General features: G+C 37.0%; 1 protein-coding gene across 1 annotated transcript in view; it reads left to right on the top strand.

The window, feature by feature from the left end:
- Window positions 1–24,676, top strand: part of RIMS1 (regulating synaptic membrane exocytosis 1) — a 600,042-nt gene that overhangs the window by 487,531 nt on the left and 87,835 nt on the right. The window contains exons 27-28 of the mRNA XM_055534784.1: window positions 1,983–2,095; window positions 7,851–8,017. Coding sequence (XP_055390759.1) covers window positions 1,983–2,095; window positions 7,851–8,017 — 280 coding nt within the window. The remainder of the gene's footprint in view (window positions 1–1,982; window positions 2,096–7,850; window positions 8,018–24,676) is intronic.

The raw sequence follows: 24,676 nt of genomic DNA on the forward strand, positions 1-24,676 counted from the left end.
CTGTGTCTCTTATTTAAAGAAATGAGGTGCTTTCCTGGCAAGGTTAAGTCACCAGAACTATTTCAGACTGCTTTAGGCTGTAGCTCTTGGGAAATAATCTTTTTAATGCTCCCCACCAAGAATTACATGGTGCTAAATGTGAAGGTCACAAAGCTATAGGCCAAGAAATGTCAAAAATTTCTTAAAATGTCTGTCATTGCCGAGAATATTAAGCTGACATCATTTAAATCCACTTTTATCACAAGTCGAGATTACTTGGATTTGTTTTAAGCGTTAATTGTAGAGTACAGCTGCTTACAGTTCATCTGTCTTCCTCAAGCCCAAACCAGATGACCGAGGAGTTACCCGCATCACAGGCAGATGGCAGACAGCAGACTCCTGTACATTTTCTCACTGGGTATATGGCTTTCTTTAAGTACAGCTCACATTTTCAATAATTTTAATTCTCTTGCATAGCATTTTGCTTTGTAATACTTGTTATGACTCCTTATATATTGTCCAGTAATTAAAACATTTAGAAACTGCTCTTCCCAAGGTCTTTATTGAGCCACGCTTTAATCCCAGTAGTTATCATTTACAACCATGAGTCAACATTTTCAAAGCAGGTGTTGTGACTGCTTCATTCACTAACTGTGTCATTGGAGTTGATATCATCTGTCTAAAACGCTGACTTTAAGCAAAGCAAAACATCTAATAACTTGGTGTGGAAAGACAATTAAAACATTGACCATACATTTCACACCATGTACTTATCTCATGGGCTGTTAGTCTCTACTTGGACACACTGCAAAAGCTACATATTTACTGAATTTCCGTGAATGTCAGTGTCTTTTATCAAGGATCACAGGCCATGTTTAATCACTGCAGTGGAAAAGATTTGTTAGCAAGTGTCTTTATAAACTCCTGGTTAGAGAGGAAATTGACAACCAGGTCAGTTAAATGTATCAGTATTCCCATTCTCCTTTAAATCACAAAACCTCTTGGCAGAAACCCCAGTACATTCGTTACAAAACAATGGGTTTTGGTCAGATATATGTGTATGTAAGCAACTTAATAATAAACTCTAGCACTTGTTGCAGAGATTGGCAAAAGATAAGTTATAAAGCATAAACATAGTCCTCATACAACACAGGTACATGTACACAACTGTATTCTTATTTTTTCATTTGTAAGAATGTAGAAATTAAAGACAGGGTCTTTAAGCTCCTTGTGATAGATTCTGACTTAAAATAGCTCATACTTTACTGAAGGCAGTACTTCACACCTATACAATCACACCTGCTACGCTACTTAGACGCTTAATAAAGGCTTAACTGGAATACACTCTTTTATTTACAATTTAAATTAAAAACCTAAAGTTCTATATCACATTTTCAAGAAGTATGAATTTCGTTTTTGTGGTCAGACAGAGCTTTCAGAAATAGAAAATGAATCTTTTCCTTTAGCAAGTCCAGTTTTTAAGATTGGCAAATATTCATGAAAAACGGTTGGTAGAAATGAAGGATTTAATAAGAATGCCTCAGAAAAGCGGATGCTCTTCCGTTAGAAGAGTTTTTAGGAGCCTGCTTCAGCTGACAGTGTTACCTGGTGTGTATGTGTCTCAGTAAACACGTGTAGCTTTGTGTGATGTGTTCGCTTTGTATGTACAAGCAACCAGTTCGTTCAATAGGGAGCATATTTTCACAATCAAATTCAATTTTACGTAATCACTTATGAAGAATTGATATTATTTCATCTCCGATAAAGACATAGGGTCCTTAGCTTTTGTTCCTAACCTTTGTGTCCCCCATCCTGTGTGATTTGAGTCACATTCTTCGTTAGAGCCCCAGTTGCTAGCGTTTGATCTTCTGCCTTTTGTTTGTTAATCATGTCATTTTGAGATTTTACTTGAAGTCATTATCAAAAGCATTGCAGTCTTAAACCATTCGGTTCCTCAGAGGTGCTTCGGTGTTTTAACAGATTCCCGTTGTGTGTTTTTGCAGCAAGCTTAGTAGTGGAGGAGCGAACGAGACAGATGAAAATGAAAGTGCATCGATTTAAGCAGACAACAGGGTCTGGTTCTAGTCAAGAACTTGATCGCGAGCAATATTCCAAGGTAAAACCAGTAACTGACCAATAGTTTCCCTGGTAACAAAAAAAAAAGTACAGTGTGGGTAGCAGGTAGGACCAGTGAGCCCTTAAGTTACAGGAGAGAAATTATGCTTCAAATGATGGCCTTGCATCATGGCTTCTCTCCTCTTAACATGGGCGCAAGATAGAAGTTTAGTAATGTATCATTTATGAATTTGGATTAAATGTTTTCTAGAAAAAAGAAAATGCTTGATGTTACAGTCATTTAATGATTGTCAGTAGTCAAATTCACATCAGTAAGGTAAATGAAGCCATTTATCTCTTGAATTTCATTCAACACTCTATTTTAAATATTAAGATGTAGATTTATAGCCATATACTATTTGAGGTTGATAATTCCTATGGAGATTTCACAGTGAGTGAAAATTGTGTGATGTGAGATTTCTTATCGATCTGTCTTTAGTAAGAAAACTGATTTAAACTCTTAGAAACTGAAATCCACACAATTTTAAGAGATAATAAAAACTTATATTTCAAAGTTATTTTGTAAGGATGCGTTAAGGAGTTTATAAACTGCTAAATAGTATCTGATAATTTTGATTAAAATGATTTTTAATTAAAATAGTTTTATGCTTCATTAAGCAATTTTGAATATATTATCTGATTTATTTTTAAAATATTTTTTAAAAGACTACAAAAGCTACAGGATGTGCTAAGTTGTTTCAGTCATGTCCAACTCTTTGCAACCCTGTGGACTGCAGTCCACCAGGCTCCTCTGTCCATGGGATTCTCCAGGCAAGAATACTGGAGTGCGTCCTCCTTCAGGGGATCTTCCTGACCCAGGAATCAAACTCAACTCTTATGTCTCCTGCATTGGCAAGTGAGCTCTTTACCACTAGTGCCACCAGAGAAGCACACTACAGGATAACCTGTGTTATAATTCGGTATCTAGAGCCCTTTTACAAGTAATGACCTTTTAGAAATTCAAAATTAAGTAAAAATTATACTAAATTAATGTTGTTAACTTGTTATATGAACCTAGTAAAACCTACTCATTTTTAAATAGTGAGGTTGTTCATTATGTAGCCAGATATTCAGAAACTAATACAAAAATATATAGGCGGTAACAAAATCAGATTTGTTACCAGCCCACCATACAGGCATGTGTGTTGGACATCGTCTTATCATTTTATGACTTTATGTCTTAGTTTAACTGCAGAAGGTTCCAGCTGGACAAAGCTCAAGGTCACTGTGATCTGGTGGAGCCCAACTCCCTAGGAGTCTGAAACAATATTTTAAAAAGCAAAATCAGTAAGGCAAAAAAAAAGAGAGAGAGAGAGAGAAATATTGGTAAGCAGAATATCTTGATGTTGCCCAAAGTTGCTGATTCCTTCTCCACATGTTTTTTTCCTCTGGTTTGTACTTTATGATATTATCACTTAATCAGCTATTTGTCTGTCTTTATGGATATCATCATCATTTTTGTTTTCCTTTACACAAATGCGGTAAGCATTATAAAACAGGTTAAGTTAGAATTTCTTCCTTCACTGTGGCATGTGCTTATTTGGGAAGGATCTTTAAACTAGAAGAACTTAATCAAAGATGGAAATGCTTTCTTGATTTCTTAGCATCATGTCAAAGGATGAGGTCAGATTGAACTACAGAGAGAGGTAGAGCCAGTACAGAAAACAAGAAAGATTCTAATAAAGAATCAGCATAAAATCCTGAAAGCCTTTCTGAACTGGGCCTCTAGTCATTCATCAGGTGATCAAAAAACTCTAAGATGAAGTGCCCTAGACTCTAAATCACCCTAAACCACCACTAATACTTGTTTTCTTAATGAATCAAAAGTAGGTGTATCCTGATTGAGAGATTCCAGAATCTGAAAATACCTAAAAATGACCCTCTCTAGTCCAGCTATCTTATTTACCAGATTTATGAAAACTGAGGCTCTCTCCAAAGAAGGGAGATACTTTCTCTTCATTAGCAGACTTCCTGTTTGGTGGTCAGCCCTCCATTCCCTAGCTGGAACTTAGATGCCCTTTGCTCTTCCTATGACACCAATGAAATGTATACATGACTCCAGCCTGATTCAGAGGCTCTCCTATGGCTTTTAATTTGTACATAGTTGAATTATTATATTCTAACATTCCTTTCTTGTTTGCATAGGCATCCTTTTCCTTTTTCTCTTTCATTGTATTTGAATATTAAAAAACCCTTTACTTTTAAATATGTTACAATTGCTTTCACTGCATATATTGATACTACTATATTACATAAATAAAATTATTATAAATTATACTGATAAGTGTGAGATCAAAGATATGGTATCTTTAAAAACATGAGACTATAATACAGGAAAAATATTTAGGGTAAAATAGCAAATAAGTGGCTTATATTAAATTTTATGGGTTAAGTAAAAGGTAAATACTCTGCATGATTCTAATATTCCTAATGCTTACAATAAATTTTTAAAATAGTTTCCAGTAGTAATTTCTGTTAATCCTCTCTTCTTTTTTCTTTCTTAAATTTACCCTTTTACCCCAACCTTTTAACAATTTACAAAGATCTATTTGTATTTGTATAGCTGAGAACCAATAATTTCATAAATTTAATGTACACTAAATTTTGAACTTATATTCCCTGATTGACTTATTTTTAGTCATTCAGCACTTTGCTAAAGCAAAGCACCTTAATTGAAATTCTGCCAAATTAGAAATTGATTAACTGTTTTCAAATATTTATAATGAAACACCAACAGAATTCGATTTTCTTCAGGACAAAGAATTACCAGACAGATGTAGTATAATTCCTAAGATGTTTCAAAGCTGACACCTCCTTAAAGTAATAAATGAACCTAATTCCATCCTGAGTAAGGAATTAGCAGTAACTTGGTTTCTGAGAAAATACAAAACTACATCACTGTCCCTGAAATGTGACACTGTGCTACATTTTCATTGATATTAGAGTCGCATGCCCTGGCGATGGAGTGAAATTCATCAATGGGTAGCGAATTTTCATGTAGGTCTCACATTTGAAAGAGCACTTCTGTTTCTGTAACTTAGAAACAGCAAGAGTTGACATGATAGGTTTTGTAGGAGCTTCTGAATGTTTATTATAAGTTATGAAAGCGGCAGCCCTATTATCAGGGCTTCCTTCACATCAAGGACTAATTCCCCTGCTATATGATCAATATGAATTTCTCCTGAGGATGCTACATTTCTCAAAATACATTTAATGTATTTCCATTAAAATATTTAATTGTTAAATAGGAGTTTTAAAGAATCATGCTTGATGAAAAGTCAAAGTTATTAAACTTTTAACAGATTTTGAAAATAAGTAGATACAGTAGTATAAAGTGAGTGTAAAGCCTTTCCTTCAAATTACAAATGTGAAGAAAACTGTGACATTGTGTCAGAATGATGAATTATTCTTTACCCCAATATAAAAAAAAATGTTAACATGACAGTCTTTCAAACTTTTTTGTTTTGTCTCTTGACAGGAGTAGCAGAAGTCTATATACAAAAAGGAGAAGAACAGATAATTTATAGGAAAGGAGAAAATCTTTAGTTGGAGAAATAATTCCATGCATATTCCCTTACCCTTAGTTTATAGTCCTCACTGCTTATTATTGGCATTTGCCAAATAAGGGGAGACTTTGTTCTAGGGGTCAACACCATGCCAGAATATTTCCTACAACTCTAAATTTTTATTGTATTAGAAACAAATTAGTTCATATTCTCTCAAGTACAAGCTATCATTTCAATGTTTGGAAATATTACAGGAATGACATATTTACATAGCAAAATAGTTTTAGAGACAAATGATATTGGAATTATGTTTTTACCCAGCAACAGTATTAAATTCAGCTTCCACCACGTGAGCATGTTATGTTTTTACATCTATGTAAATAAAAACCAGTTCTGATTGAAATGAATCCTGCCAGTTAGTGTCATGCTACCAGATACGACAATTTGATGATAAAAATTACCATGCTACTTAAATACATTATCATAGCTCATGTTAACTTTAGGTCACATACAAAGTTGTGTAAATAGCTCATTTCTGAACATATTAACATATATGCATTTTCTTTTGGATTACTATTTAGCATATGGCTTTCAAAAATAAATCATGCAATCATGAAAAAATTATCTGAAAATAGAATTTTATAGACATTCTATAAATTTGGAGTTGTGAAATTTTTTGCCCAACACATACATGTGAGAGATGGAAAATTAAAGCTAACATTTAAATACCTTCACCCTGAACTGCTGTCATATGAAGAATTATTAAATAAACATGGTCCTTTTTCTAGAACTTTTAAAGTAAGTATTATTGTCCTATAATTGTATATACAGAACCACAATTAAGCATCATTTTACATAGTGTGCTTTAGCAAGACAATTGTTTATGCAAACTGTTGAACTAGTTAGGATTATTTTAGATTTGTTAAAACTCACATAATATGGAGCATCGAGGAAGGGTGAGTTTTTCTACAAGTTTAACAAACATTTGATATTTTCACACCTGAGCACATAAATGCAGAATTAAATTGCTTGATAAGAAACATAAATAGCCGGTGTTGGTCATGTGTCCCTTTAGTCATATGTTCTTTTATTTTATGTAAGAAGTTATCTTACCTTCCAGTACCTAACAATAGAAAATCAATTATGTATTTGTTATTTCAAAATTGTAGATACTTATATAACCTTACTATTTATTATGATTTAAACACACATAAAAATATAGACTGTATAAAGCTACTCACAGTGTGATTCGTTGCAGTAAGACAGTAAAGTAGAAATAGGAAAAAAAATACTTTTGACATCTTCACCAATTTTAACTTTTACCTAATGATTTCTACAACTTTAGATAATAAATACTTAAGACAGATACAAAGACACATTGAGGGGCTTCGCTGGTGGTTCAGTGGCTAACACTGTGCACTCCCAATGCGGAGGGCCCAGATTTAATCCCTGGTTGGACACCTAGATCCCATGTGCCACATAAGACCTGCCTGCACAACTAAATTAATTAATTAATTTAAAAATAAAGATATTTAAATATGAGATGTAGCATATACTGAAATTTTAATAGGAATCCTTTTTTTACTTTCAACACTTAGTTAATAGTTTAATCTGAAAATGAGTAATTAAACCATAATAGAGAGAAAGTCAAAGTTCTGTCTTTGCTTCCATTGCCTCACTTGAATTTGGCATAATCCCTCTGCTTTCTTATCAACTCTTTTTTTTTTTTTTGAGAGTTATATTTTTTGGTAAAATGTGAAAGAATGTGACATCTTAAAATGGGGCGAGTGTGTAGGGTAAATTAAATATCAGTTTTAGAATGCCTCAAGAACACAGACAAATGGAAGTAGTCTCTTTCATGGGTAGAGTAGAAGGTGAGTAGAATTTGTAGGCTGTGATGAAAATCAAGAAAAGAGAAATTGATGTACTGGAGAAGAGGAATAATGCAATTTTGAGGTAGTAAGTAGGTGCGAGTCATTTATGTAGTGAATTTTCCACCCAAGCATTGACACTTCTGATTCTTTTGTCAGTCGGTCCTCACAGAGCACTTCTTACCGTTCAGAGGATGCAGGATGGTTCTGTTGGAAACCATACATCATGCTAGCGTTGGGTCACTTTAGATTTCACACCTAGTTTTATAAAAGTGCACTTTTGCTTGATGCGGGCAGAGGAGCCGCTAACCTCACCGTGTTATGTCTGCTTCCCCCCACCCGGTAACGGAGCTCACACGCGCTTGTTTTCACTCCTTAGTATAACGCACACACAGATCAGGACAGAAGCTGCGACAACGTCTCCACCAGGTCCTCAGACAGCGACGCCAGCGACGCGTCTGCCGTGTCCCGAACCAGCAGTGCCTCCCGCCTCAGCAGCACCAGCTTCCTGTCCGAGCAGTCTGAGCGGCCTCGGGGCAGGGTCAGGTGAGTGGCCACCACTTGTGCCAACCAGGTGGAAGTGCACCTAGCCTCCTGCTTATTCTCGCTCAGAGTTTAGGTAGAGGAGCCAGAGCGTTTCACTGAAATGACCGGGACTAGGGTGGCTTCAGCCTTGGTTCACTGTTGTGTAATATTGCCCAGATTCTGTGGGCCTTCCTATCAGGTGGGGCTTGTAACCACAGAGCAATCTCTAAAATTCCTTCTAATATCATTAAATCCATAAAGCATTTTTTAGTCCTGTGTTGGGAAGCCTCTCTGTAAAGGGCCTGGTAGTAAATACTTCAGGCTCTGCTGGACAGCCTCTGTTGCGATGATTTACAATGTCATTGTACAGAAACTCTGCAAACAAATGAGCACAGTCGTAGTCCAATAAAGTTTTATTTACAGAAGGACAGAGAGCAGGCTACATTTTCCTGTAGGCTATAATTTACTGAGCTCGTCTTCAGTCCCCAAGCAGTTGGTACACCTTCAGGTGGGGGTGATTGCAAAATACACATACCTCTTTTTTACATTATCGGACTTGTAAGAGATTTGCATGTAGTTTGTTTAAATCACCAGCAATTATCTTGGTTCTCAAGAGGTAAATAACCCTGCTAAAGGGGGAAAGACCTCAGGAATTTGGTCCTGTCTTCAGTAAAACAGACTCAGTATGGACAAGGCATATTTTGTATTTGCTCTTAACTAGTTCCCAGAAGTAGAAGTTTGACTGAAGGCATTTTTGGGTTGTTGAGAGGCCCATAAAATGTAAATGTTCAAAACAGGAGCAGTTATCTTCCTAACACTCTGAAAGCTGGTATGATGGCATGTTTGGATGATGATCCTTGAGTGTTCTGTCTTCCTGGATTTCTCTGCACCTTGCTCACCTGTTGATGTAATTTGAGACCAGTTATCTTACTGTTAATTGACAGTGTCTCACTGAGAAGCTACAAGAGAAGTTCTGATCAGTCAAGATATTAGTGGAATGTTTTATCTCTACTTTGAATATTCTCTGCCTCTGGTCCTAACAGAGTATTAAGTTCTCTAAAAGTGAAGAAAGAATTAGAAGAGCTAAAGAATATATCTATTGAGCTGCTAGGTTAGAGGGTGTAAAAATGATTCTAATTGATCCCCTTGTATTGAAATATTATTAAGATACTATGTTTCAGAACCTATTCAGTTTAGCAAGAATATTGATAAATAGGGGTTAAACAAAAACTTTTCGCTTTTAATCACTAGAAACAATTTATATTCATGATAGACTCTAGTGGCCTGAGTCTTATGGTATAAAGTATAACTAATTAATAGAATTCATGTCACAAACCAACTCTGAGAATGCTATGTGGGTCCACTGTCATTCTCTTGAAATTTCAGGAGAATAAAGTCTTCAAAAATTTATCTTCAGAAAAAATTTGGCAGCATGGCTTTTAAGGAAGAAAGCAAAGAACAGAAATTTTAGGCAGCTCAAGAGCAAGGTACTATGATTTTGTACAAAGGGTGAGAAGGAATTACATGATAGTGATTGGAGCCAAGGTTACTTCGTGGGAAAATGATAGTTTATCAAATCAGTTCAGTTCAGTCTCAGTTGTGTCCGACCCTTTGCAACCTCATGGACTGCAGCATGCCAGCTTCCCTGTCCATCACCAACTCCTGGAGCTTACTCAAACTCATGTCCATCACGTCGGTGATGCCATCCAACCATCTCACCCTCTGTCGTCCCCTCCTCTTCCTGCCTTCAATGTTTCCCAGCATCAGGGTCTTTTCCAGTGAGTCGGTTCTGTGCATCAGGTGACCAAAGTATTGGAGTTTCAGCTTCAGCATCAGTCCTTCCAATGATAACACTCACTATATTATACCATGATACAAAGTAGAAGATAGATGATGTTTTGCCTCCTTGATTCATATGATTTCTATTTATTGAAGTTGATTAAGACAGAGATTAGACCTGGAAACAGTACAAGTGAATTTCTTAGTGACAAATCTGTTTTCTCTGGGCATTTCCCTGTTTTCAGCTCCTGTTTCTTTTCTCTGTAGCTTGGAGCATGTTTGAGTTATTTTTATATAAGTGGATTATGTAAAGGCAGGCAGTTAAACTAATGGCTAAACAAGTTTCCCCTGAAGCTAAGGTGAAGAAGTATTTTCCTGTGGCCCGATGCTCAAGGTCATAATTGGTAGATGTTTGATTTCTTAGAACACTTAGGAATAAAGAGGGTAGGATGAGATATGGAGGGGCATGACTTTCTTTTGATATTTAAAATCTAGTTATCTTTTGATATATGTTCTTCCCAAGGAATATCCATAGGTGCACAAACGCACATGTTAACACACATGCATGCACACACACACACACACACACACACACACATTTCAGTTACTTTGCATCCACCATTAGCCTTGTGGTAAATACTTGAGAGTTGGACTGTGAAGAAGGCTGAGTGCCGAAGAATTGATGCTTTTGAACTGTGGTGTTGGAGAAGACTCTTGAGGGTCCCTTGGACTGCAAGGAGATCCAACCAGTCCATTCTGAAGGAGATTGGCCCTGGGATTTCTTTGGAAGGAATGATGCTAAAGCTGAAACTCCAGTACTTTGGCCACCTCATGTGAAGAGTTGACTCATTGGAAAAGACTCTGATGCTGGGAGGGATTGGGGGCAGAAGGAGAAGGGGACGACAGAGGATGAGATGGCTGGATGGCATCACTGACTCGATGGACATGAGTCTGGGTGAACTCTGGGAGTTGGTGATGGACAGGGAGGCCTGGCGTGCTGCAATTCATGGGGTCGCAAAGAGTTGGACACGACTGAACTGAACTGAACTGAAAAACTTGAGAGGAGGGTTTGTAATGGAGAAACAAAGAACAAAATGATATCAAAGGGTTGCGGGCTCTTCAAACTTAAATATTCCTAGTGCTTATAACACTGAATATTTATTTTTCTCAATATAATACTGTTTTGCATTTCTTTATTTTTAGTAACTACCTTCATAGGTTTTAAAATTCTATGTATTCAAGCTCATATATAAAGTATCTGATCAATATGATAATAGATATATTTATATTTCATAATAGGTACCAGCAAACCTTTGAGATCCAATCAAGCATAAAGACTTTATTATTTCCCAAGACTTCATGATAGTATAATATCTATGCCACACACTTAAGGAGATTATAATCTGCTTAAGAGTTTAAAACATATTTTTTATGTTCTGGTTCCCTATACAAGAGGTCAGATCTTTGACAATGTGGGCAGGAAGCTGAGATGGTTAAGATAAAACCAGGACTTAAACCCTAGCCTTTTCTTTCCACATTGAACACGAACTTTTCCCCACACTTAGTTAATTTAAAGATTAAAATATGTGCTATATTTATTGAAAAAAGTCAGCATATAAACCCACTCACTTCAAACCCATGTTGTTCAGGGTTCACATATAAGTATCTTTGCTTTTATCTTCCCATGAAGATATAACATGAAATACTTGGCTCTGTGTTGCCTGGGATGGGTTTATACTGAAAGTCATTAAAAGCATTAGAAGACACTGCAGCATCCCCTGAAGACAGTGTTCAGTATCTAAATGTCCACCAAGTGTCCAGTACACTCCTGAAGGACCCAGAGAGAGAGAAACCACTGACTTCATCTTGTCCATATCATATAGAACCATAGTATGCAGGCAATTAAATACCATCTATGGTTCTGATTCCATCTATTCAAGTATGTGATGAACCAAGAAAATGTCAAGATAGGCAGCTCTGAGATAAGCAGTGGGCTGCACAGCGTGATACATAGGCCAGCATCTCCCAAACACTGCTTGCTACACTTGCCTGTTGATGATTCACAGGACATAGTACAGTTCTTGAGGTTTTGAGTTCTACTTTGTAATAGCTTATCTCTGCTTACTCCAGCATATACCAAGCTTACTTCATTCTGGAAGACCTATTTCCCAAGGACATCCATTAATGTGTTACATAGTTTTCAAGTGAAGTTTGAGAAATTCCATTTTAGATAGCCAGCATCCTACTGCCTAAGAGATAAAAGGCAGTAAAGAGAGCTTCAAAAACCCTGTTTGGGGAAAAAATGAAATTAAGCCCTTACAGAATGTGTATAGGTTGAAGAATACAAATATATTTAGATGATCAATCTCTTAAAGATCACTTTCAGAATATTAGGAATTCACAGACCATATATTGAATCTTTTGTGTTTGACATAATGATTAGGCAAAAGATACTTGACCACTGGGGGTGGCACCAGCTAAACCATATGTTTCTGTGTGAACTGAAATAAGGGTGTCTTTTCCCTTAGGTGCATTGTAAATGCTTCATTCAAATAACCCAAAACATACTTAATGTTTTCAAAGGTTATATAAACAGGGAACTACAGTAGGAAAGCATATACTATACTGTTTATATTAATTAACCTTTTGTAGATAGAATGAATTTAAAGTTCTTCCAAAAAAAATGTTATCACGGATTCAAAGTACTTAAAACTTAAGTAATTTCTAGGATGATTCTTACAGGACAAAATCAACACAGTAATTCAAAGTGCATGCGAGCTAAGTTGCTTCAGTTGTGTCTGATTCTTTGCAACCCTAGGGACTGTGACCCACCAGACTCCTCTGCCTTTGGGATTCTCCAGGCAAGAATATGGGAGTGGGTTGCTGTGCCCTTCTCCAGGGATCTTCTCAACCCAGGGCTCAAACCCATGTCTCTTATGTCTCCTGAGCTGGCAGGCGATTTCTTTACCACTAGTGCCACCTGGGAAACCCAGTTCAAAATAATAAGCATCAATAAAGATTTGAGGTCCCTTGTTTTTCGGATTTGTTCTGCATGTGACATATAATTTTCATTTAGTATTAGCTTAAATAGTTCTCGAAGAACATTTCCTTTCCAACCATAAAGAATGTAGAGTGTATTAGTAGAGGGAGCATGACAAGTGAAAGTTGCTCAATCATGTCCAACTCTTTGTGACCCCATGGACTGTATGTAGCCTGCCAGGCTCCTCTGTCCATTAAATTCTGCAGGCCAGAATACTGGGATGGGTAGCCATTCCCTTCTCCAGGGTATCTTCCTAACCCAGGGATCAAACCCAGGTCGCCCATGTTGCGGGAAGCCCCATAATTGATAATAAGAAATGCACATGTTCTGGAAGCCAGAAAGAATATGTTAAGTTTCTAAGTTTTATTTATTTTTTTAATTTTTTGCATCAAAGAAAATGTTCATCGCAAAAAGAGGCTGAATTTTTATGATATAGCTCTGAATTTTTTCATCTTTATCATGTATCAATTTTTTTTCCAGGCAGACAAATTTCAGATGTTTTATGTAAGATCAAACTACAAAACCAAATACAAGCATAATCCTATAAAATCCTTTAATTGTACTCAGATGATACATAATTTTAGTTCTGTCAAAATCAACAGTTTCCCAGCGACCTTCACATATAAACTTTTGTCAGCATTGACAAAGGTTTGCCTTGATCTACAAGGTTGCCTTTCTATATCAAGGTGAATTTTGATAAACAAACTTGCTGAGCAAATTTGATGCAAATAGTTTTTGGTTTTTTTATCATCTCTTTTTGGAAGAATATTTTCAAAAGCAGTTCTTTTCTACAATCATAGTTTGAAAGATATGAGAGCTTTTTAAGCGAAGCTTTCTCCTATACACAAATAGTAATTTCAGAGCAGGAAATTTACTGAAATCTGGCAGTTGATGTCAGTAGGCATAATAATAAGTAGGCACATACTTAAGGAAATATGCTTATTGAAGGATTTTAAAACATTGTAGGTTAAATTATTCGATATTTTAAAATGTGATAGAGAATGAGTGCATAGTTTAATATCTCCTGGAAAATCAATCTTGATACTGCAGTCATGCTTGAAAAATATTACAGAAAATTTCAAATGCCCTTAATTTCATGGTAGTTCTTCAGCTCCACAAGGGAATACAGGATACCATTTAAAAATAATCTTTGGAAAATTTTTGACGGCCTTTGAAAAATACTTAACTGCAAAATTATTTGCTATATTGATAGCTCAGAATAACAAATAAAACTTTCATTTTTATATACTTCTTATTATGCCTACTGACATTGAATATAGTCAAGAGGACCACGAGGGAATTTTAAAGCTGTCCACATAATTTTGCATGCCCTCCTGTTCTCCTATGGAAAAACAAAGTCAACTGAGATCTGCAGAAGTACTAAAAAGAAAGGAAAATAACATGGACATTTGGTGATGGGGAGAAACTAACTGAAACACAGTGAGAGATGCTGGATATTGAATCAATATCTGAGGAAGGAAATATATTTTGGCATTCTTCTTTCATGGAATTTCTTCATTTTAATTGTCTAAGACTGATGAGTGGACTATTATTATTTCCTGTGACCAGATGGAAGCAGTAGAGAGATGGGAAGACTGTGCCACGTGCCCTTTAAAAACTCTCTGCCTTTATGGTGAAATTACTAAATGATACTTGTTAGTATACCATATGACTGAAGGGGCCATGCAAATGAGTTGCTAAATTGTGCCATGTCCACCACATAAACACAATTCTTTTGACCTGTGAATGTAAGTAACAGACAGTCCTTAGAGTAGCGAATTTGAGCTCTTGGGGAAAGTGAGTAGATTTTCCTGGTGAGAGTCTTCCTTGCAAACCTTTAGTACTACTACAGGGGTCTGGTTCCATTCCTGGCTGGGGAACTAAGATTCTGCAAGCTGTGCAGTCAAAAAAAAAAATATAAAGGACTGCAGTTTGAAGGGAAGCAGCAACAATCTGATTTGAACAGCTCCATTCTGTGTGTTTTTACTGATGTGTTCTGTCAGTTCCTTATAGGTTTACTGAGATGTTTTGTTGAAATCTGGGAAAGTTAGCAGAGTATTAGATAAATGCTTCCTACTTAATAGGCAATAAGAATGGTCAGTTATAATAAAGTTTTCAAATTTTGATGGAAACCCAGAATACCTCATAAAGATGGGAGTTACTTGTCAAAGTGATCATTTGTAATTAGATCTCAGACATGACTTCTGTCTCTTAGGGAAAAATAGCTACACTGCATATGGAGTTTTAAAGTATGCTGTAACGTTTTGTTATTTGTAGAAATCGAATTCCCTGTAAGGATTAAATCAGATAATTTTTAACATTTCAAATATTTTAAAGAGCATGCTCAATGGACATCGTAGATACTGTTAATTAGAAACTTTTCTTTAATGAGAAAAATAAGACTGTGTGTTTGGAAGAATGTATTAGAAGATTTATTTCATTTATTATTTTGAGGTGAAAAAAAATCTTTGAAAGTTCAAACCAACAAACTATATTAGTAACTTTGCTTGTAATACATGATCATCTATTTATGATAACTTAATCATACTTGATTTTATTTGAGAGTGTAACTTTCCAATTTAATTAATTATCCTAAAAGATTTTATTTGAGAGTGTAACTTTCCAATTTAATTAATTATCCTAAAAGAAGTTACACATTTAATGCTCTGTTGTTAAATGAAATAAAAATGTAATTCTCTCTTCTTAATTATTATTTCCCCACAATATACAAGAAATTAACTTACATACTTCTAACAGCACATCTTCAGTGTAACAAATTATTAGAAAGCTATCATTTATACATCTTTTAAATGCAAGGAAAATAACATAGGTTATGAATCCTATAGTGAACTGACTATATTAAAGCAACTTTCAAATAAAACCAATTTATTTCCTAGGAATAGTTTGGAAAGAGAAAAAGAATTCAACTTTGGGGTTCAAAACCCCGTTCACTGTGAGGGATATGATTGTAGTTGTGATCTTGGTTTTTGACAACAGCCATGAGCAGCGCATTTACTCTGGGGCTATGAGTGATGTCCAGAAGTGCCACCTTTGGATTCAGGGCAGAGTCAGGTGTAGGAGGCCACTCCTGTTGGTAAGATGTTGACTAGCTTTGCTTCAGTGCTCTGTAATTTCCACAGCACGTCAGGGCTTCCTAAGGACCACTGATGTGACCCTCTTGTTTGATGTGTGGTCACTACCACACACACTGGCTATAGGAAGGATGCTCTGCACTCTGTTCGCTCTCAAACAGCAGGGTGACTGTTCTGCTGCTGCTAAGTCGTGTCCGACTCTGTGCGACCCCATAGACGGCAGCCCACCAGGCTCCCGCATCCCTGGGATTCTCCAGGCAAGAACACTGGAGTGGGTTGTCATTTCCTCCTCCAATGCTGTTCTGAGAGGAACTCAATCTGTTACTGTATTTTTATGCCAAAACATAAAGGGGTATTTCTAATGGGAATTTTCTAACAGATTCTGAAGTTTCTATTTATCTTACTGTGTTTACATGTTTATATCTGCATGTTGGAGAACTGATTGCTGATTTTAAACCTGGAAGTATTAGATAAACGAACAGCTAATAGTTTTATGGTCTCCATGTATGAAGTCTGGTTGTCAACATTAAATATCTGTTCTTTGGGACAGTCTTCATATTTCCATGGCAATTATCCTATAATTTAAAGTGGATATGAATCCTTTCACTCCAAACCAATGCTTCCCAAACTTCAGTTATTTCACATGTCACGTTCGTAATTTTTCCATGACTGTGTAATACATACATAATTTTTAATGTATTAAAAATGTGGTGACATGTAAAGTGTGTTTTATGATTATCAGATATTCCAATAGATGGTCTACAATGCAATATCATGAGTGCTATTACAGCCCAGTAGTATAACTGCTAATATCTCTTTTTATAAATAAAAAGTAAAGCAACATATTGACTTTGCTTGGCAGTAAGCGGTAGAGCTAGAATCGAGAGCCAGATGATATAACCTTTTGTCTTTATGTAGTGAATCTATTTGTCTCTAATAATTTTTTTTTGCTTTAAGTTGATTTTGTCTTACATGAAAAGTTTTAAAACCAATGTTCAGTCTAACTTTTCACAGCCTCTTACTTTTAACCTATCTGTTAAAGGTTATAAGTTATATATGAGTTATATCTCTTGTAACCAGCATAGAGCTGGATTTAGATTTTTTTTTCCTTGCTTGCTTGGCAATCTGTATTATTTAATTGGCTACCTAATCCTTTTACATTTATTTTGATTTCTTATGTATTTGGAATTCTTTCTACTATGTTATTTAATATTTTCAGCTGTTATTATTTTTTCTCTTTCCTGATTGGTTATGAATTGTTTTTATTTCATTCTCCATTATTATGGAAATTATATTATTTCTTTGATTTTAGTGCCTAATTTTGTGCTTCAAGTATATATATATATATATTTCATTAAGCAATAAATATAAAAGTTAATAATTATTTCTGCTGGCCCCAGAGCAGGGGGGACGGGGGGGTGGGAAATGACTGTAGTACACTTGGACTCTGTTACCATCCCTCCACCATTTACATATTTTATGTCTAGTGTTTTAATTTTATGTTGTTTTCTTTCTTGCATTATTGGATCTGGTTTTTTTAAATGCTTTAGAATGATGCATGTTTTTTCTAGTTTCTCTGTTAACCATTTTTTGGTGCATTGTAGAGCTTCCCTTGGGGGAGCATTCTCTGTCTTCCTGAAATATATACATTGTATTACATTTTATTATTTATTTAAGCAAATCTATGGCACCAGTGAAGGTCCCAGAGGGCTTAGACAAAACCCACATTTTTCCTTTTTCTTCAATTTTCTTGACTCCTGCAGGGGTTTCACTTCTAAGTCTCCCCTGACCCTGGACTCAAGTATCAAAATTTCTCATCTGCAAAACTTCCCAAGACATTCATACTTATTTAACAACCTGTTTTCAGGCCCTCTTGGTCTTTGGGCCACAGAATTTCTCTTCCTTTCTTAGGAACTTGGGTTTGTATTTTAAAACGTATTTGTTGTAATTTTCCCATCAGTTCTGGGTATTGGGGAAGGAAAGGATTTTTTCAGAATGTATCATCTACTACTTTGCTAGAAACAGAAGCTCCTATTTAAATGTGCTACTATTTCCTTAAATTTTTTAAAGGTTGACTCAAAAGGGTATTGTTTAAAACAAAAGGAACAAATACATAATTGTAGCAAAAAGCACTATGGCCCTAAGGACCTTGTCCCAAGGCAAAGGGCAAATGCCAGGGCAGGGAAAAGAGAATTGAGTCTTGAACTGGCAGTGAGATCTAAGGCCTAGGAAGACAAAATGCTGAGATGGGGGGAGGAGGGAGCTGAGGACCAGGAGATAAGGAAAGGGAAGGTGGGAAAGAGAGAGAGGGGAGAGGGAGGGGGAAGGAGAGATGGAGAGGGAAGAACACAGGGAAAGAGGGAGGTCCAGAGGAGAAAGTGCTGAGGAGACATGGAAACCAGGGAGAGAGACGTGAGCTGTGGTAAAAGGCAGATTACGGTCCAGATGGAGGAAGAGACTCTGAGGATGTCAGAATTTAAGGGATGGTGCCTGAGTGAGCCATACGTTAAGGGAGCTGTTGGTCATCCTGGAATAAAGAGGCCATTAGAGGTTGCTTTGGACTCAGATGCCGGTCTTTGGTCAGCTGTGGCTGAGGTGACAGGACAGCCCAGCATGTGAAGCTGGGCCTGCCGGACACCTGGGGCCCCTGTATTCACCCAGGGAGCAGGACCAGCGCAGGATCCCGAGAAGCAAGCAAGCAAAGCAAATTGACAACAAAATCCTCAACCTCTAACATCCCATCAGTTCAGTTCAGTTCAGTCAATCAGTTGTGTCCAACTCTTTGTGACCCCGTGGACCGCAGCACGCTAGGCTTCCCTGTCCGTCACCAACTCCGGAGTTTACTCAAAGTCATGTCCGGTGAGTCAGTGATGCCATCCAGCCATCTCATCCTCTGGTGTCCCCTTCTCCTCCTGCCCTCAATCTTTCCCATCATCAGGGTCTTTTCAAATGAGTCAATTCTTCACATCAGGTGGCCAAAGTATTGGAGTTTCAGCTGCAGCATCAGTCCTTCCAATGAATATTCAGGACTGATTTCCTTTAGGATGGACTGGTTGGACCTCCTTGCAGTCCAAGGGACTCTCAAGAGTCTTCTCCAACACTACAGTTCAAAAGCATCAATTCTTCAGCGCTCAGCTTTCTTTTTAGTCCAACTCTCACATCCATACATGACCACTGGAGAAACCATAGCTTTGACTAGACGGGCCTTTGTTGGCAAAGTAATGTCTCTGCTTTTTAATATGCTGTTTAGGTTGGTCATAGCTTTTCTTCCCAGGAGCAAGTGTCTTTTAATTTCATGGCTGCAGTCACCATCTGCAGTGATTTTGGAGCCCAAGAAAATAAAGTCTGTCACTGTTTCCACTGTTTCCCCATCTATTTGCCATGATGTTAACATCCCACAGATTGATATAAAATCATTTCACTACACCTGAGAAGAACAATCACTGCCTCACAGAAACTAGAATTCCATGGACAGTATATTACTGAAGCTTGTAATGATAATACTGGGAGCTACTATTTATTTACAATCGAGCATAATTTTAGGCAAAGGTGATTTGCTGTCATCCTACAAAGTAGACCTTTCTCTTTATTTTAGAAATGAGAAAGTGTGATATCTGAGATTTGAAGAACTTGTACAAGACCATGAATAGCAAATAATGATACTGTCATTAGAATGTAGGTCTTTCCTTAAAAAAACAAACAAAAAAATCTAGGTCCTTATTATCTTAAAGCTTATAGGCTTGCTGTTGTTATTTTTCTTTTTTAATCATTACAAGCCTCAGTAATATACTGTCCATGGAATTCTAGTTACTGTGAGGCAGTGATTGTTCTTCTCAGGTGTAGTGAAATGATTTTATATCAATCTGTGGGATGTTAACATCATGGCAAATAGATGGGGAAACAGTGGAAACAGTGACAGACTTTATTTTCTTGGGCTCCAAAATCACTGCAGATGGTGACTGCAGCCATGAAATTAAAAGACACTTGCTCCTGGGAAGAAAAGCTATGACCAACCTAAACAGCATATTAAAAAGCAGAGACATTACTTTGCCAACAACTATTGAAGTTTTTAAAGACATAAATAGGAAAAAAAGTAAATTCAATGCTAACATGACTTCAGTGATAAGACCCGTGAAGCCCAGAGTGTATTTAGAAAGTTCCCCACCCTGCAGCCATAGGGGCAGACCAGAAATCAGACAAACTCTGGAGCTTTGCATCTTGAGGCTTCTGTACAATAATCCCTCTTTCCCTCTGAGGTCCCTACACTGCAGTGAGTGAGGCTGAGAAACCCCAGGTGGAGGTGTGTGAGTTTGTACAGGTGTCCAGTTATCTCTGTAGAAAGTGTGTGTAGAAAGTGTTAGTCCTCAGTTGTGTCTGACTCTTTGCGACCCCATGGACTGTAGCCCACCAGGATCCTCTGTCCAAGGGATTTTCCAGGCAAGAATACTGAAGTGGGTTGCCATTTCCTTCACCACAGGATCTACCCGACCCAGGGATCGAACCTGGGTCTCATGCATTGCTGGCAGATTCTTTACTATCTGAGCCACCAGGGAAGCCTACAGTTGCCTCTGTAGGTTCTAGGATATACTGAAGTGAGCCTCTTCCCCAAGCCCCTGACTCGCATGAGAGAGCACCGAGTCTTCACCCAAACTGCATTCTGTCCAGAGCAGAGCCAATCGTGGCTTCCCAGCCCTTTGTCAGGGATATCCTTTGTGACTCTGGGCGAAAACCTGGAGACAGCCACCGAAATCCTCGGTCTGAAGTCCAAAGTTAAGGTCTGGAGAAAACTTGCAGGAAACGGGGACAGAAAGCTGATGGAGACTGCAGGTCATCTAGATCTTGTACTTCTATGGTCAGGTAGACATATATAAAGGGGTGTTATGTTTGACGACTGAAAATGTGAGGAGGAGGCCTTAACCAGATTGAAGAATTTTCTGAAAAAGTGTTTTACTGAACTTAAGGAAGATCACTCTTGTGGGCAGAGTTCTCCACAGTGTGTACCTGCCACTGACCTCCTGCATCTTGGTTGTTGCTCACTTTAGAGTGGGACTGGGGTCATGGACCCTCTAGCGTCAGGCTCTAGTCAGAGTGGATGGAAACGTGCGCATAAATCCTACCAGGTCATTAGGAAGCCGGGATTCTGAAGGGAACGGAGATCAGCCGTTATGGATCAAATCATTGCAGAAAGATTCATCCTTACTTTCAAAACACTGTCAAATATCATCTCCTTATTCAACTTTTAACTGAATCTGCTCCAAATGTTTCTGTGTCTGTGCATAAACATAGAAAAGATAAAGCTATAAGAAATTCTTAATATTTACATTTACTTTAGTGATATAAAATGAATGCTAAATATCTAATTTTTAGCATTATTTGCCATATATTAAATGATATTATTTAATAATATTAAATAGTAAAAAGTATTTAGTTGTATTATCACACTTATAATGTTAGTTTATAGTTACTTGTATCAGTTACTTATGTATGGTTTTATCTAATGTAAGTTCCTAGTTCCAGAAAGTGGTCAGGTTTGCATCTCAGGTATGAAAAAGGACACTTGGAAACATAGCAAGAGCACATGTGAGGAAGTTGAGGGATTCAGAAGGATGTGAAAAAGGGGAAGTAAGATGATTATTTAGTAGGAAGTAAAGTACTAATGGGCTTCCCAGGTGGCACTAATGGTAAGGAACCTGCCTGCCAATGGCAGAGACTTAAGAGACTCGCCTTTGATCCCTGGGTCAGGAAGAGCCCTTGGAGGAGGGCATGGCAACCCACTCCAGTATTCTTGCCTGGAGAATTCCATGGACAGAGGAGCCTGGCAGGCTACAGTCCATAAGGTCGCAAAAAGTCACACAGACTAATGCAACTTAGCACACACAACGTACTAAATAGATAGTATATGCAGAGTAAATAAAGATCTGAAAGTACATGCAGACACTATCTACTATCTGTCTATCTCTATTATCTGTCTACCTGTTATCTGTCTCTCTAGCATCTATCTCTCTAGCATCTGTCTATATCTATCTATCTATCTATAGGTCTATCTGTCTATTTATCTGCCTATAATCTATCTATCATTATCTCTCTAGCATCTATCTATATCTATCTATCAGTCTATCTGTCTATATCTGCTTTGATACTATCACTAACCAGTATTGAAAACTTCAACATGTACACTACTTCTGTAGAGCTGAATTTACTTTTCTGTTTAGCCATTCATTTATTCACTCATTCATCCCTTACCAGTCATTTATTGAGTCTCTATTACATGGAGGTACCATGCTGCTGCTGCTGCTGCTGCTGCTAAGTTGCTTCAGTTGTGTCCGAATCTGTGCGCCCCCATAGTCGGCAGCCCACCAGGCTCCCCTGTCCCTGGGATTCTCCAGGCAAGAGTACTGGAGTGGGTTGCCATTTCCTTTTCCAATGCATGAAAGTGAAAAGTGAAAGTGAAGTCGGCAGCCCACCAGGCTCCCCTGTCCCTGGGATTTTCCAGGCAAGAGTACTGGAGTGGGTTGCCATTTCCTTTTCCAATGCATGAAAGTGAAAAGTGAAAGTGAAGTCGCTCAGTTGTGTCCGACTCTTAGCAAACCCATGGACTGCAGCCCACCAGGCTCCTCCATCCATGGGGTTTTCCAGGCAAGAGTACAGGAGTGGAATGCCATCTACTTGATGCCAATTATATGGTGCAAAGCAAAACCGACTCATAGTATATATGTAATATTAGGATGCATATATTCATCTGAGAAATGAGACTCAACCTGCCACTCCTGCCTCGCAGGACTGTGAGAGAATAGAAGGAAGGGTAGTTATGCTGCATGTTTATAACTCAGCTACTGCACACAAATGTCAAGAATTAAGTGAGTTACTTTGTCTTTTAAAAGTTATCCTTACATCTCTCACAGGTCAGATGACTGCATAAGGTATGACACAACACCTTTCTTTTTTTTTTATTATCTACTATATTTTTTTTATCCTTTCTTTTTTATTTTTATTATTATTATATTTTTTTGATTATTAATATTTAACTTTTCCACTTGACTGGGCTTTATGATGAGCTGAAAGAATGTATGTCGGCTTGGAGAAGTCCAATTTCACTAGTGTGGAAATTTTCAGTCATGCCCCTGGACTGTTGGTACTCTAATGAACATTAACTGTCTGCAAATTGCCACATACAGGTTTGAAACAGGAATATTAAAGGATAAGAAGAGGAGACTCAGATAGCAGGGCTCTGAGCTTTACCCTTCCAATAGAGCAGTTTTACTAGGATTTGTTTTATTAATTCAAGACTTATGAAATATATCATTAAATATAAAGAGGAAGTATCACTGCATTTAAAAACACATATTTTAAACCAAATGTGGCACAATAATTTCTAGTGCTATGATTTGAAGGAAAAAATTAAAATATGGGATTCAGTTCTAATTCTTTAGCTATTAAGTATTTTTAATTCAGATAGTATCATAATTTGGCCAATGGTTTGTCTAGTATGTTGCAAGTCCTTGGTATGATACATTAGGAAAAATATCTATTTCAAAGAAAAAGGAAACTTGCAGACTGCTAGGTCTATGTTGAGCTTAGATGGTCTTTTTTCCCACTGCATATTTTATTTATGAATCATACACTTGGTGTATGAAGTAAAAGAAGTGTTGGGGTTGCTTTTTAGCACAATAGCTTTACACAGTATGATACAGACTATATAAAATATTTTATTTTCAAATTCATTGCTTTAGCATACATACTTAACAGATTTTATGCTACACTTGGTAACTTAAATTTAAAACAATATGGTAAAAATTGTAAAGGCTTTTTTTTACTTTATCATTTTTTAAGGCAGTAATCACTTAGAGCTACATTTCTTTACTCATTTTTAAATATGATTACCTTGATTTCAACCAGGACATCATAAAGCGCAGACACAATAATGAAATTGGTATAATCAGCACTCACTGACTGAATGCATAGTATATACCCAGTTTAGTGACTCAAAAGCCCTAGACCTTGAAGGATTCTCAAAAGACCTTATGCACTAACTTCCTATAATCAGTGGAAATGTTTTCTAAGTTATTTGCATCATCCAAAATAATTGGTGATCTTTGTTCCTTTGTAAACTAAAACAGCAGTTATATTATGAAATCACTTGTGTGTCCATCTTCAGCTTTCTGACTTTATCATTTTGTGACTCATTTATACTATTTTATGGTTCATACATGATATGAGAAAGTATTTACTTTTTATATGTTTTTTTTTTTTTACTTTAGTTTGATTTGCTATGTTTCAGGTATACAGCAATGTGATTCAGTTACATTTATATATATGTGTGTGTGTGTGTATGTGTGCGCGTGTATACACACACATGTATGTATATGAGGGGAATGATTTCCATGCGGCACTAGTGGTGAAGAACCCACCTGCCAAAGCAGGAGACATCAGAGACATGGGTTTGATCTCTGGGTCAGAAAGATCTCCTAGAAGAGGGCATGGCAACCCACTCCAGTATTCTTACCTGGAGAATCCCATGGACAGAGGAGCCTGGAGGGCTACAGTCCATTAGAGTCACAAAGAGCTGGACACGACTGAAGCCACTTAGCATGCATGCACTCACACATATATATGTGTGTATGTATATATATATATATATATATATATATATGTGTGTGTGTGTGTGTGTGTGTATGTATGTATATGTATATATGTGTGTATATACATACACATATACATGTATATATATTTTTTTCCTATTCATTTCCATTATAGGTTATTATGAGATAT

This window comes from Bubalus kerabau, chromosome 9 (genome assembly GCF_029407905.1).
Source record: "Bubalus kerabau isolate K-KA32 ecotype Philippines breed swamp buffalo chromosome 9, PCC_UOA_SB_1v2, whole genome shotgun sequence".
NCBI classification, from domain to species: domain Eukaryota; kingdom Metazoa; phylum Chordata; class Mammalia; order Artiodactyla; family Bovidae; genus Bubalus; species Bubalus kerabau.